This window comes from Zingiber officinale, chromosome 8A (assembly GCF_018446385.1).
Source record: "Zingiber officinale cultivar Zhangliang chromosome 8A, Zo_v1.1, whole genome shotgun sequence".
NCBI lineage: Eukaryota > Viridiplantae > Streptophyta > Magnoliopsida > Zingiberales > Zingiberaceae > Zingiber > Zingiber officinale.
The window spans coordinates 1,783,447-1,799,498 of record NC_056000.1 but is presented as its reverse complement, the minus strand read 5'-3'; the positions used below and the strand labels follow the sequence as shown (position 1 = coordinate 1,799,498).

General features: G+C 34.3%; 1 protein-coding gene and 1 long non-coding RNA gene across 3 annotated transcripts; one reads left to right on the top strand and one right to left on the bottom strand.

Moving 5' to 3' along the window:
• Positions 1-776: 776 nt before the first annotated feature.
• On the top strand, positions 777-1,596 carry LOC122011813. Its single transcript, XR_006120039.1, has 2 exons — positions 777-1,095; positions 1,165-1,596. It is a non-coding gene; the product is annotated as an uncharacterized LOC122011813 (long non-coding RNA).
• Positions 1,597-9,316: 7,720 nt separating this feature from the next.
• On the bottom strand, positions 9,317-12,222 carry LOC122011810 (equilibrative nucleotide transporter 3-like). Of its 2 annotated transcripts, none has more exons than XM_042568193.1 (10): positions 12,001-12,222; positions 11,413-11,476; positions 11,227-11,331; positions 10,986-11,141; positions 10,756-10,899; positions 10,556-10,661; positions 10,293-10,471; positions 10,043-10,203; positions 9,708-9,966; positions 9,317-9,630 (listed from the first exon to the last, which is right to left on the bottom strand). In XM_042568193.1, the coding sequence occupies exons 2-10, from the start codon at positions 11,452-11,454 to the stop codon at positions 9,523-9,525; spliced, it is 1,260 nt and encodes a 419-aa protein (XP_042424127.1). In that variant the 5' UTR covers positions 11,455-11,476; positions 12,001-12,222; the 3' UTR covers positions 9,317-9,522. The 2 variants fall into 2 exon arrangements, with proteins under 2 accessions (XP_042424127.1, XP_042424126.1); XM_042568192.1 differs by having other exon boundaries at positions 9,318-9,630; positions 10,043-10,209; positions 12,001-12,221.
• Between the last annotated feature and the right edge of the window lie 3,830 nt (positions 12,223-16,052).

Here is a 16,052-nt window from a genome sequence, read left to right as displayed (position 1 = left end):
ATATATATATATACACTGCACGGCACGTAGCGATAATTTTTTATTTTTTTTATTAATATTATTATTAATATTATTATTATTTAATATTAATTAAAATAATAATATTTCTCTATATATAACCTAAATATATTAATATATCCTGTAAATATATTACTATACTCCATGAATATTTAATTTTTTTTTTTTAATTTTTCTTTTTACTGAATATTATAAATCAATTGAAAAGTCTGAACTTTAGAGATAAAATCTTAAGAAAATTTCTTACCTTGAATACTATATCGTAATTAGGAAGCTTAAATCTTAAAGGTAAAGAGTTAAAAATTATTTTAATTAATTTTTTAATCCAAAATAAAAAAATCCGCTAATATCCTTCGCTCGCACGCACTATATATATATATATATATATACACACACACCAGGTGCATTTCCTCAAGGATGTCCTAAAGTTCCTCCTCCAAATCATAGTACGAAATCATCCCCAAAGATTTCGGTCAACGCAGGCATATGCAAAACATGAATACCCCCGAAGCCACGGGTATAACACCTGGTTTTAGAAACCTAGGTGTCATATTTGGTTATGTATTGAAATCTCCTTTTGGGGGAGAAGGGTTGCTAATGTAGACAATATTAGAAGATATAATTGGGGACATGTATGGTTAGGTGTTATTTGTATATTTGGTGGAATTTGACATAATTTAACCAAACCCTTTGCATGGGCTCGTTGTCCATTTGTGTATATATATATATATATATATCGACCTGCGGAACGCACTCGTGATAAGTCTGCGTCACACTTTTTTTCCTTAAACCAAAATCTTCTTGCCACGAAATGCCCGAATCGCTCCTCCCTCCTCACTGAATCCCTAGCTTGCGATTCTCCTCGCCACAGCCGCCCTCGCTCGCGATTCTCCTCGGTGCACCCTCTTTCGTAGCGACAAGCTCTCACAAGCGCCGTCGAAGCTAGGGTTCGCAACGGTATACAAAATTGCCTTGCCCTCTCTTGCCGCAGAATCTCACAGTCGTCTTTGTGGCAAACCCTCCCTTGCCACGCCTCCCTTGCCGTAACAAGCTCTCATAGGCGTCGTCGAAGCTAGGGTTTGTAGTGGTTAACAAAATCTCCTCACCCTCTCTTGTCGTAGAATCTCACAGTCGTCCTCGTGGCAGGCCCTCCCTCGCTCCTCCCTTACTCGTCTCACCAAATTGAGGGTTTCCCGCGCCTCCCTCACTCGCCACGACGAAGCTAGCTTGACCCTTGCCAAGGTAAAAGCTCATTTTTAGAAATTGATTTATGATGCCTTCTTGTTTCAGTATCCTTTATGTTATGGTTATTGGAATTAAGTACACAAATCACAAGACATGACTCTGCACTTTGCATGAGGTCGAGGAAACCTATGAAAGGGCTATCCTAGCAGTGCCATATTCAGTCGATATATGGGTCAAATAATGTAGCTTTGGTGTCTTAACATATGAGGATCCTATGGACATTCAGAGGTATAAGTTTTTATTGATGCAACATTCTGTTGTTGCTGATTCATGCCAAAATGGAAAAAATTTAGGGAATTTTTAATTAAAAATTAATTTTTTAGGTTGGATTTCTGTTGTCGAGGATTCATGCATAATTACTCTTGCTTTGCTTTTCTGTTTTGAACCATTTCAAAATGTGATTTGAATATGTTGCTTTGCTTCTATGTTACACCGTTAGCTATAATGATTTAATTTTTATATGACTGGATCTCAATTTTTTGAACATGTGCATTAGTGGGAAGTTCACATTATTTTATATCAATCAGGTTACTTGCAGTTTTGAGTTTATAAGAAATAAATTGTAGTTTTTAATTATTTATCTAATAATCTATTGTCAATTATAATGTGAGGGTGCCCAGAAATGAAAGAAAATAGAGTTGATGATCAAGAATACATCCCTAAGTTCCAGATGATCGAAAGTAAAAAATTAGAATAAAATTCTCATCACTAGAGGAGGCATATTCGTTCTATAACCAATATGCATGAGAAGCCGGATTTACTTTAAGGATGCACACGAGCAAGGAAAATAAGATAGCAAATGAAGTAAACGTGGAAACAAATTGTATGCTTTAAAGAAAGACATATTGACCTAATGCGGTGGAATAAACATGCAAAATCTTATCAACTGACAATGGAAAGAGTACGTGATGCATTAAAATAGGTTGTAAGTCAAATATTACATTTGTCAAAAAAACAAATGGGACCTATTAGGTTGTCAGTATTTTTATAGAAACCCATAATCATCCACTCTTGACTTCATCAAAGGTGCATTTGCTACGCTCACATCGTAATATTTCGACAACAAAGAAAACATTGACAAAACAATTTTCAGAGGCCAAAGTACCAACTTGTCAACAAATGCGATTATTGGAAATAGAGTATGGAGGGCCCTGAGGGGGGTAGGCTGCACAAAAAAAAATATATTAAAAACTTTAAGAGAAATTTAAGGGATGAACAAAAGAGTATTGATGTCAAAGCACTAATCAAGTTATTTACATTTGAGCAAGAGAAGAATTTAGTTTTTTTTCTTTGATTATGAGACTAATTCAAATAACAGAGTTAGTAGGTGTTTTGGGCTGATCATATATCTAGAATGACATAAAGTGTATTTGGTGATGTAGTTGTATTTGATATAACATATAACATCAGCAAATATAACTTGATTTTGACACCTTTTGTAGGAGTTAATCATTATCATAAGATAATTATTTTTGGTTGTGGGTTTTTAAGTGATGAGAAAACTAAGTCTTTTGTTTGGTTGCTTAAGAAGTTCATAGAAGTCATGCCTAAAGGTCCACCAAACGTTATTATCACTGATTAAGATCCTGCTATGACAAAAGTCACTGCATAAGTTTTCCCTCAAATAGTGCATCAATATTATTTGTGGCACACACTGAACAAATTCCCTAAAAAATTAAACCCTTTGTCTTTTTGAAACCACTATCAAAGCATAAAGAATATCATTGCAAATTCTACAACATCTGATGATTTTGAAAAGTCATGGGAAGAGGCTATCAAGTGTACTAACTTAGAGAATAATGATTGATTCTCCTTAATGTATCAATTATGACACAGATGAGTGCTAGTATATTTTAGTCATATATTTTGTGCTAGAATGTTAAGTAGTCAAAGATATAAAAACTCAAATACATTTTTCAAGAGATATGCCTCAAATAAAAACTATTGATGAATTTTATCACCCGTTTTAATAGAGCATTGAGACACCAAAGACACAATGAGTTAGTTGCGAACCATATTGATATGAATGAGCACCCCAAGATTATCACAAACTGGTCAATGAAAACTTAAATGATTAAGCTATACAAAAAAAAAGAAATGACTGGAGTTTCAAAGTGAAATGAGAGAGAGTTATGATTATTATGTATAACATGCCAGCATTTACAGAAGTTGACTTAGTGGTTTACCATGTGATGAAATTTCAAAGTTCTTCTTCCTCCAAACTAAGGTGCTCATGCATGACAAACAAAGGGACTACATATCGTGTAGCGGCACGAAATTTGAGTTTGAGGGCATTCCATGCAAACATATGTTAGCTTTTGTTTCATATCAATTAAGTGTTTCATTTGCCTGATACATATATACTCAAACGATGGACATAAGATGCAAACATTGGAGTAATATATACTTTGAGGGAGAAAATTTTCATCGATGATCCAGATCCAGAAAGGTGTTTAATTTCGAGACACTTGAAGTTATCCTATAAAATTTCAATATTAATTGATGATGCATCTTTGACTAATGAGGGACAACCTTCTTGGATGAACAATTCGATTGTATCTATAACAAAATTTAAGAGATGAATATTAGCATGATAGAAGTCAAAAGAAGAAATCTATGGATGATGGTCTTGGTATTATTAATCCTTCTTTAGTAATAACAAAGGGGTGTGGGAAGATATTGAAATCTTCAAAAGAGAAATCAACCTCAAATTTCAGGCTATGTCGTGGATACAAACATCAAGGAGGGTCACATGAGAAGCGTAATTGTCCAAATTTACAGCAAGGGTATGTGTCAAGTAATTATGCATTTCTATTATAATTTACTTGCAAACATAAATTTATTTTATTACATTTTATAAATATGACAATCTGTCAATTATCAGATCAACTAAAGATAATAATCATAACATTGTTGATAACACATATGAATCATATTTAATATCTATAACTGGTATTATCAAAGTTTTAATATATTAAATTATAGTGGTTCATCGAGAATAAAGTTAATAATTGTCTTTATTGTTACAGGTTCTAACAACATGCGTTAGGATGCTTGTTAGAGCTGTCAAACGGGCCAACCCATGACGGGGTGGGTTGGCCCGTGGCGCGCCAACCATTTGGCGAGGCGGGGCGGACCGACCCGTCAACTTGGCGGATTGGAAAATTTTCAACCCAACTCAATCTAAGGCGGGTTGCGGATTTGACTGGATAACTCCGGGCCCATAAATTTTTTTTAAAAAATAATTAAAAAATATTTTATATTTTCAACGTTTTACTTTGGAAATATTTCATCAACCAAATGTATCCATAAATATGCATTTTACATATAAATGAACACAAACAAGTAATTATGTGGGATAATAGCACTATTTTTATTTCAAAATTATAACAAAGAAAGATAATAAATTGGTAAAAAAAGTTAGCTTACATGTGTTTCTCAACCCGCGGGCCAACCCAAGCCTATCGCGAGCCGACCCGCGCGGGTCGCGGGCCTAGGCGGGTCGTCCCGTGGTGGGCTTGGGTTGATAAAATTTCAACCCAACCCACTTAAATTGTTTGGCGGGGACGGCCAACCCGACGGAGTCAACCCAAATTGACGGTTCTAATGCTTGTAATTATCTATGGTAGGTATTCATCTATTTATTTTGTTTGTATGTTTGATTGATTTAGTACATTTATTATATTAAGGTGTTTACATACGGTATGCTTCTTGTTATTTGGTAGAAATTTTGGTTTAATGTGACAGTCATGTTTTTGTTTAATACAGCTCCTAATGTTTCAGTAGTTATCACATTCATATTCTATAACATTGAATTTTTGAGACCAGGGTGAATTATGAGACCTATTTTGAGGGCATGTTATTTGATTTGTTTGATAAAATAGGGCCAGTAACTTTGAGTATGATGTGATACTTGTTGATACAAATTTGATTGAGTGAACAATGCTTAATCTACATGTGATTTCGTGTTACTGAAACAGTGATGTCTAGGTTTAAAATTTTAAGCATAAAGTCTTTTTTGTAATATTAAATTTATGGAAGTGTAAAGTGGTGTTGGCTGATTCTCTAATTTTTATTGTAAACTTCAAAATTAAATGAGTATATATTTTTTGTCCATTAGTGCAATCACTACTAGTTTAACTTGCCATTGAGTAAATGGATACCAAACATCTGTCTCCAAGAAGCGATGAGCTTGATCTTATTTTAGTTTCCATTGGATCTGTACTTCTATGTCATGTTTGAGTAGAGCTTGTAGTTTCAAGCTGAAGATTTCATAACGTATTTGTTTCTCTTGATAATTTTGGATTTTCAGATTTTGAAACTATTTGAGAACAATGTTTATGTTGGTGATTGCTCATTGTTTGGTACCAACGTGTGGTAGTTTAATCTATAACCTAGAAAATGAACAAGTGGATTTTCAATATTTTGGCTTTGTCTCGTTACTATTTTCTCATTAATAATTTTTCTCAAAGCATCATGAACATAATTCTCACATGTTTGAATTATGTATTTTAGTTTTATATTTACCAGCAGTTTCATTGACCCTTTAAGAGAAGCTTTCACCTTGTCAAAATTTGAGTTTATGCATCTCAAAAAGTTTGGGCAGAAAATTATCACAAAGAATATGATTGGCCATTATAAAGTATTAACAGAGAATATTATAAATTGTTAATTTTTGATGCATTGTTGCTACAACAGAGAATCTAAGTTATGGCCTTTGGTCATTATATTCTGTTTTATATTTGCATCTGGCTATTTTTTTTTTCATCTATTCTAACAAAGATGAGAAGGATTTTGAAAAATAGATGCATGCATTCCTGAACTGAATGCCCTTCAGCGAAATACCACCTTTTTTTTTCCTACTTGGAACTTTTTCCTTGATTTAGAGGAACACTCCCATCCAATCCCATCATGCCAATCACCTAGCTCCCATGTGTTTGTTGGCAGTTTCCTCCATCAAATGCTACAATTATTTGCTTAATGTGTTTGTTGGGAATGTATTTTCAATGGTTGTAATAGTTTATTGATGAGAGGGGAGCCTACGTTTTTCCAAAAAGAATGACTGGTTTCACATAAAAGAAAGAAATATTGGCAATAAAACATGGGATTGCACACCTTTACCACCTTTCAGTAGGTCAAGAACTTGATTTCCAAATTTTAGTTTTTTTTCCTTTTTTTAGGAAAAAAAAACAGGAAAAGGGCTTCATTGTTGTATGAAACTTAAACCAACTGATTGATAGATTCCATCAATTGAAGGTCAAGAAAATAAAACTACAACGGAAACAATTAATATTTTGGCAGGCAATTACAAGGGGCACGAGGTTGAGTAATTAAAATATGAGGCATAAGAAATTGAAGGCGGTAGAGGAGGAGCCTGACAGCATTGAACAACTGTAGCAGGCGAACACTCTAGCTGAGTTACTGTAGGAGGTGGCAGTGGTGATGGCAGTAACGGTGGAGGTGCAACAAATTGTATGATGCGGTGATAAGGAGGGGCCCACACTGCAGGGGGTTATTTGTCACAGTGGAAGTCAAAGTTAAGACGGTCAACATTTAGGTATCATATGGTCAAACGGATGAAAACCATATTGGTCAGTCAAACGATATGTAGAATCCTGGCCGAGCGGCTACCCCACTCGGCCTGACAACATGTACTACAAAAAAATTGCAATTTAGAGACGAACATTTGGGACGAATATTATTCGTTGCAAATTTGCGATGGATTTTACAACGAAAACCTAATTCGTCGCACATTAGCAACGAAAATAGCAACGAAAAACATTTGTCATAAATTAGCAACAAATATATTTTCGTCGTAGAATTTGTTCCCAATCAGCATCGAAATATAAACTTCGTTGGAAATTTTATAAAATCTGTGACGAAAAAGTTTCTTCACTGTAGAAGCTAACATAAAAAAGCAATTTTTGTGAAAAATCTCTATATTCATCGCTAATTGGCAACAAATATATGTTCGTCGCTAAATTCGTGGCAAATTAGGGACGAATTCCAAAATTCTTCCCCAAATATTTTTTAAGTTATAATTTTAAAAAATGGAAGATGGCCCTAGAGAGATAGGAATGACACGAAATAAGTTTCTATGGGTTCGTCTTATTCTCCTGATCTTACTAATGTGTTCAAACATAATTTTTAATCAATACACCGATGTTTATAAATTTTTGGAACAAGAATTTAATATTTATTAGTCGTTCGGGATAAACATAGTTGACTGTTATGCTCAAGGAAGAATGGTTGGTGATTTATCTTTGATGTGAACATAGTTTATTCAAGTGAGCATATTTGCCCATCTGATTTCTTAGTTCACTGGCAGTGTATAGTTAATAATACAAACTTTTCTTCAAAAAATAACTACTGCAGTCTTTCATGGCTAGGTTCACAACATCTGGGATAGAGACTTCTCCTCTGAGAATAATAACGAAAGCAACATTTGAGAGTTTAGATGATGACCATATTATACATTTAGAACTACCTTATGTGAAACAGAGATCTAAATCTTCCTTTTCAGTTTTGTTTCTTTATCTCAACATTCTCTATGTTGCTTTGGGTCTTTCTCTATGCATGTATATTTACTAAATTACCAATCTTCAAATAATATCGTGCAAAAGATGCTTATGAAGGATCTATGACAATTAGTGTTGTCCTCATTGCTGTTGACATTGGGGAACTTGTCGTCTGTTTTTGTGATTGCAGGTATGACTAAATAATCGGTTCAAAATCAAATCGACTCAAACTATTTAATTAAAACTGATCAAACTGAATCTTTTTAATTAATAATCGTATCAAACATTTTAACAAAAAATCAAATAAATTGAACTAATAAAATATTAATTAATTTAATTTTCGATCGAATTAATCCAATTTTTCAACAATATAACTATGATACACAATTATGAACTCGATGAAAACTTTATTTATAAGGAAAATCTTCGTTTTGTTGAGTTCACAGTTTGGGATGTACTTGATTACTCATGGTCCATGGCAGCTCCCCTTCAGCAACTCATGTAGCGTAAAATATAGAAAAGTAACCTCAACTTTATCCAATGGAAGATGTTTCTAATTAGTTTTACCTTCTTTTAAGTACTAGAAAATTTAATAAACATCTTAAAATTTTATTTGGGGCTAATATTTTATCATTTTAAATAAATATGAATATTATTGAATTTTTAAAAGCATATAATATTCTAAAATAATTAAAATAGAATGAATTGTCCTTTAAATCATTAAAATTGTTATTATAACTAGGAATAGATTACAATTAATATAAATACAGTTTAATCTAAATATAATTAATTTTATGGTTTAAGTTTATATTTTTTATATTAATTATGGATAAACGGGATACATCTAAGATAAGTGAAAAAAAATAAATGTTAAAATCGAATTTTTAATAGAAACCATTTGAAGTTAAAGATGGTAGACTTAATAAATTAAAGATAAAATATATAAAATTTAAATTTAATAATAGTAGACATAATAAGAATCTATTAAAATAAGAGAAGTTGAGTTATTTGTAACTAAAAATTTAAAGTAGGTAGAATTATTTTCACAAAAGATTGAGAGGTTGATAGAAAGATTTTACATGGAATATATGTAAGATAATTGAAATACAAGAAGTGTTAGGTGTTTTTTATAATTATTAGATATCTTTAGAGTTTAAACAAAAGTCTTACAAGATAATGATTAGTGCAGATATATAAATATGATAGGATAAGAAAATACTTAAGTGATTAAATATCTCAGTTAGACACTACTTTAATAGGAAAACTGTTTATTATTTTCATGTTTAACAAAAGTTATCTTAATAATCCAAAATTATTTATTTAATTTTTTTAGGGTGAAAAGACATAACTCTCATGATTTTAATAATATTTTAATAATTTAAAATAATAAAATATTAACTTAAGAAAAATCTAAACCCCTGCTTTGTGAGTTTAATTTATTTGTTCGTATTATCCATTCGGTCATAAGAATTTTGCACATGAATAAAGCTCGAAATGGCATGAGAGGCATATGACCAAGACTCAAGTTATCACAATTCAAATGTTTAAACATCCATATGATATCTATAACATACATTGTCCAAAGTGACACATGAACTATATAAATATATATTAAAAAAAATACATGGCTCGTTTCTCTTATACTAGTCATTTCCTTTTCTTTCTGCTTTTCAGATCCTCTGCCTATATTGGTCTTTGGGCAGGCGGGTAGGATAATGTGGTTACTCCACTATAGAATTTGTTACCAACCTTTACCAATTAGCCACAACCAGTCGAGTACGACGCCTGAGAAAAGACCTGCAATTAGAAAAACAACCAACAAGTTCCCCAATGCATTTTGTTCCGGACCCTACATTATACATACAACAAATAAGAATTCATGAACAAAATGTATATGTGTAATGATCTTGATGGATTAGTAATTACCTTGTATCCTTTTGGTGCTTCTGTAAGAATGCAAACAGTGAGATAGCCATTGCTCAATCCCAACACGGACGTCAACATTATCATCCACCCTTGATCTCCGTATTTGGCTGTGAAATAAAATGCTGGGATGAATAGGAAACGCGAGAGACTAGCAAATATGAGACCTTTCCTTGATTCCAACTTGATCGGCTTCAAAAGAGGTACATATCTACCCACAAGGTCCCAGACATTGTACATGGCAATCAAAACGAGTATATACCTGCATATGGAATTAGATTTATCATTTTGTTTTTATGATGAGTTCCTCTCTGAATAGATAATGCTTGAGCACTTACCATGAACCCAAGCTGTGAGAACCTGTATCCTCGGCTAAGAAACCAGGGAAGATTGACAGTGTCAAGACATATATCAGGAAGAGGTCGAGCGCATAATCGATATTTTGAACTAGCAGTTCTTTGTTACTTAAGCGCTCGAACTGCGTTGGATCCTCCATTGCCTGCAACTGCAAGGATTAATTCACATCTGAGACAAACTAAACTGCTCATAGAATTTAAGTAATAGCATAATGCTATTTATGAATCTTACAGCTGCATTCTTTACTGATGATTGAATGCCAGCAGCAGCAAGGTCAGCAGTGACTGTCATGGATCCTTCAGAAGCAGCTTTTGATCGGTAGTATTTGACGATTGGTAATTTAGGAAACATAAATGCATAGAGAAAGACGCAAAGCAGCTCAAAAGAAGTTGAGATGGCAAGAAACAACACTGAAAAAGGAGTATTTTGAGTTCTGTTTCAGAAAAGGTAGTTCTTAATATATAATCTACGTAGATTGTAAATATCATATATACTTGCTCCCTTGCGAAGGCCATCATCTGAACTCTCAAATGCTACTTTCGTAGTTAATCTCAAAGCAGAAGTCAGAGTCCCAGAAGCTGCGAGCCCAGCCATGAAAGACTACAGTAGTTGTTTTAAGAAGAAAAGTTTGTATTATCAACTAATCCTACACGCTTTCAGTGAACTAAGAAATCAGATGGGCAAAAACGCTCACTTGAATAAACTCTGGGCTCATCAAAGATAAATCACCAACCATTCCTCCTTGAACGAGACCATCGGCGACACCAAATACTGCAATCGCTATACAAACACCAATGAAGATCCCCAACCCACCTTTACCGGATGTTGCTAGATCTAACTGCAACGAATCAATGGTGTAATTGAATATAAAGACAAGTAGTTTGGAATAGGATGCTTTAGAAGAAATTGATTGTTGATACTAACCATAAGAAGGCCAAGTGAACTTGAGAAGAAGAGCGAGTAAGCTAACAGGTTGCGGCGTCTAGTATTCAGTGTTGCTTCATGATATGCTAAAATGGCTGTTGTTCCAAGAGCAAAAGGTTGGTAGACAAGTGTGAGTATTCTCGTTGGATGATACCTCTGAAATAAGATGAAGGAAGAAATAATTATTGCAACACATATCAAAAGATAAGAAGTCATTGTTGATGAGAAAGTGATTTCTTACTGGAAAGAGAAAGGCATAGTAATCCCCAATCGTCAACATGCTGTTCCACGCGAAAAGGGATCCATTTCCAAGTAGCCAGCTTATAAACAATGCAGTAAATCTTCCCTGCTTCAAATAAGAGCTTGATAAATTGATCAAATCAATACAGTTATGGATTCGGTGTAAACTGTATTTATAAGGAAGAACCTTCGTTTTGTAGTGTTCCCAGTTTTGCTTGTGGGTGCTCATGGCAGCTCCCGTTCAGCCGCTCCTGTAAATCTCATTTTAAGCAAGCCTCAAAGCGTAAAACAAGAAAAGTAATCTCAACTTTATGAATTGGAAGATCAAATATTTAGAGGGGTCTAGGTCTCCTTTTAAACGCACAAGAATTAATCAATCTTCAAATTACTTGGTAAACAAATAACTAACCAATAAAAGAATTTGTATATAAATTTTACTCCTTTATATATATATATATATATATATATATATACACGAAATAATTTAGTTAATCCGTCCAGAATAAAAGAAATCCAGCTTCCTTTCTTGGATGATTATAAACAATTGATAGTGTAACAGAGCTTACCAGGAGCAAGATTGATCAATATAATAAACTAAAGCCATACGAAAACAAACGAAGTGGAGACACATAGAAGAACAGTAGTTAAGGCAAAATTGAAGTGCAAAGGAAACAAAGAACGCCACAATTCATAAGAGAAACTACGAAAACAAAATGACCAAAAGGAAACAACTTGTCGATTTGAAAGAGAAGAAGATGAAAGCTAAAAGCGATACCTTTAAAGTGTGTGGAGGAGGACGAAAAATTCTTTCTTCGAGAAATTCAAACTGAGCTGAGGATTCAAGAATATCTTACGCTGGGAGACCCGCCTCAAAAACGATGTAAAGAAGAGAAAGGTTGCGTGAGAAGATGAAGATGGGTTGATGGTACCTCCGTAATGACTGCAAAGCAATAAGAGAACTTTGTTCAAACATAAAGGGGCATTATTATCATAGAGAGGTTCTCCGTGTGTTGATTCCGAAAGAAATGGATTCCATTTTAAAGTTGTAAGAGAGGTAATAATGGACGCATTCTTATGTGGATACGGTGTGCGGAGTTACTGCCAGCCAAAATTGAGATTTTTAGATAAATGTAGTTGATCAGAGTAACAGAAAGAATATGATATTTTTTAATTCCGGCAAATTTAAATTTGTTCAAGTTAGAATTGGATTATATATATATACTGCACGGCACGTAGCGATTTATTTATTTATTTATTATTATTATTATTATTTAATTTTAATTAAAAATAATAATATTTCTTTGTATAAAACCTAAATATATTAATATATCATGTAAACATCTTACTATACTTCATAAATGCTTAATTTTTTTTGATTTTTTTTTTTTTTTTAATACTATAAACCAATTGGAAAACTTGACTCAAGAGATAAAATTTTAACTTGAATACTATAATGTAATTAGGAAATTTAAATCTTAGGGTAAAGAGTTAAAAAAATATTATAATTATTTTTTTAATCCAAAATAAAAAAAAATCCACTAATATCTTGCGCTCGCACACTGTGTATATATAGATATATATACACTGATGCATTTCTCCAAGGGTGTCCTAAAGTTACTCCTCCAAATTATAATACAGAATCATCCTCAAAGATTTCGGTCAGCGCAGGCATATGCAAAAAAAAAAGAATACCTCCGAAGCCACGGGTATAACACCTGGTATAGAAACCCAGGTGTCATATTTGGTTATTTACTGAAATCTCCTTTAGGGAAAGAAGGGTGGATTGCTAGTGTAGAGAATTTAGAAGATATAATTGGGGACATGTATGATTAGATGTTATTTGTATACTTGATTGAATTTGACATATCTTAACCAAACCCTTTACATGGGCTCATATATATATATATATATACTCGTGATTCTCCTTGGCGCGCCCTCCCTCGTAGCGACAAGCTCTCACAAGCACCGTCGAAGCTAGGGTTCGCAATGGTCTGCAAAATTGTCTTGCCCTCTCTTGTTGCAGAATCTCGTAGTCATCCTCATGGCAAGCCCTCCCTTGCCGCACCTCCCTGTCGCGACAAGCTCTCACAGGCGCCGTCGAAGCTAGGGTTCATAGTGGTTCGCAAAATCTCCTCACCCTCTCTTGCTGCAGAATCTCACAGTCGTCCGCGTGGCAGGCTCTCCCTCGTTCCTCCCTTACTCGTCTCGCCAAATTGAGGGTTTCCCACGCCTCCCTCACTCGCTGCAACGAAACTAGCTTGACCCTCGCCAAGGTAAAAGCTCATTTTTAGAAATTGATTTATGATGTCTTCTTGTTTGAGTATCCTTTATGTTATGGTTATTGGAATTAAGTACACAAATCACAAGGAATAACTCTGCACCTTGCATGAGGTCGAGGAAACCTATGAAAGGGCTATCCTAGCAGTGCCATATTCGATCGATATATGGGTCAAATAATGTAGCTTTAGTGTCTTAACATATGAGGATCTTATGGACATTCGGAGGTGCAAGTATTTATTGATGCAACATTCTGTTGTTGCTGATTCATGTCGAATTGGACAAAATTTAGGGAAATTTTAATTAAACATTAGTTTTTAAGGTTGGATTTCTATTGTTGATGATTCATGCATAATTACTCTTGCTTTGCTTTTGTGTTTTGAACCTGTTGCAAATTTCGAATCTGTTGCTTTGCTTCTATGTTATATCGTTAGCTACGATGATTTAATTTTTATATGAATGGATCTCAGTTTTCTGAACATGTTCATTAGTGAGAAGTCTACATTATTTTGTATCAATAAGGTTACTTGTAGTTTTGAGTTTATAAGAAATAAGTTGTAATTTTTATTTATTTATCTAATCATCTATTGCCATTTATAATGTGAGGGTGTCCATAAATGGAAGAAAATAGAGTTGATAATCAAGAATATATTCCCAAGTTCCAGATGATCAAAAGTAAAGAATTGGAATTGAATTCTCATTACTAGAGAAGGTATATTTGTAGGACCGTTAGATTCGATAGAGGGGGGGTGAATATCGATTCGAAAAAAACGAGTATAAACGCAGCGGAAAAAGATAAAGTAGACACAAATATTTTTACTTCGTTCGGAGCCTGTGACGACTCCTACTCGAAGGCCCGTGGTCCTTGACCACTTTCGTTGGGCAATCACTAGCAAGTCGAAATATGATTACAGAAAAAGTACAGGAGATGCTAGTAATAATAAAGCAATACCGACAAAGAGAAAATTAAGCAAAAACCGGAAGAGCACTTTTGTCGGAGCGTTGTTGACGTCGCACTTGAACGTTGAGCAGCAAGATCAGCAGAAGAGTTCTCAGTCAAAGTTAAATCTGAAGCTCCTGTCTGGGGCTTCTTTTATATGCTGTTCCGGGCGCCTGGAGTGTGACGTAACTGCTCAAATCAAGATGCTCCACGTAGCGACGAGTCGTCTGGATAAAATTCGCCTTCCGGGCGCCCGGATCCCCTCCGGGCGCCCGGACCACCTTGTTCCAGAAAGACTCCTTTTTTCTGCAAAACAAGGTTAGTCCGAGGTAAATATATATCCTGTTAAACAAATGGTTAGCACAGTTAAAGTTCAACAGATAGATAAAGAGAGTATGACTTAGATTCCGTCTTTTCGAGACCGGAATCTAGTCACGATCTCGACTTAGACATCCGAAATGGATCTAAGCCGGATCGACGCCTAATGTCCCCTTCCCGTGAACGCGTCCTCACAGTCACTCCCCTCCAGTGACTTATCTCACTTACCTGCCAGACGTCCGGTCAGCCCGTCAGCCCGTCAACCCGTCTGGACTTCTCGCCAAGCGTCCGGTCAGCCCGTCGACCCGCTTGGACTTCTCGCCAGCTATCCGGTCAGCCCGTCGACCTAGCTGGACTTCTTGCCAAGCGTCCGGTCAGCCCGTCGACCCGCTTGGACTTCTCGCCAGCTATCCGGTCAGCCCGTCGACCTAGCTGGACTTTTCCTGCACACTTGATCAAAGTGTCAGACAACAACACAACTAACTTAACCTATTTGTCATTCATCAAAACCTGGGTTAGACCGTTAGTGCTACCCGCACCAACAATCTCCCCCTTTTTGATGGAATGACAACCTGGTTAAGTTAGTGAAAGCATATGTACGAAACAACTTGCATTTGTGTGGTTTTAAAGTTAGTTTGTGTTTTCAAATTGGTTTAGCTAACTTAACCACCTAACCTTCCTCCCCCTTTGGCATTCATAAAAAAAACAAGGGAGACAATCATACTGAAAACAATAACACTTAATCTTAAAAAATAATTGAGTTTGGTTCAGAATTCAAGGAAAAAAATATAATTTTTAAATCCAAGAAAAGATCAAGTTGACTTGGGGGAGTATAAAGTTTTGAAAACTTGTATAAAGCAGTAGTTTTTAGCGTTTAGAAAAATTGCTAAGTTTTAATTTTCAAACATAAGTGTATAAGGTCTAAATTTCAAGATTAAATATTCAAAACAAGTTTCAACTTTGAAACGCTTTTCAAACATAAGTTTTTTAAAAAAAATCTATTGTTCAAAACTAATTGAAATTTATTTTTCAAGTTTGTAAAAGATTCAATTTTCAAAATCAAGGAAAATTAGTTTGAGAAGCTTAGTTTTTTTTTTTTTTTTGTAAAATTTAACCTTCAAATCAAAATGTCAAAATTAAGTAAAATCAAATTTTAAGAACTAGATTCAGGACAATTTTCAAAGTAAAGTTAAATTAAATTTAAATTTTTACTTTTAGTTTTCAAAGGAGTTTGGTAAAAGTAAGATCATATTTTTAGAATGTTTTTGTAAAATTTGTTTTTCAAAATCAAA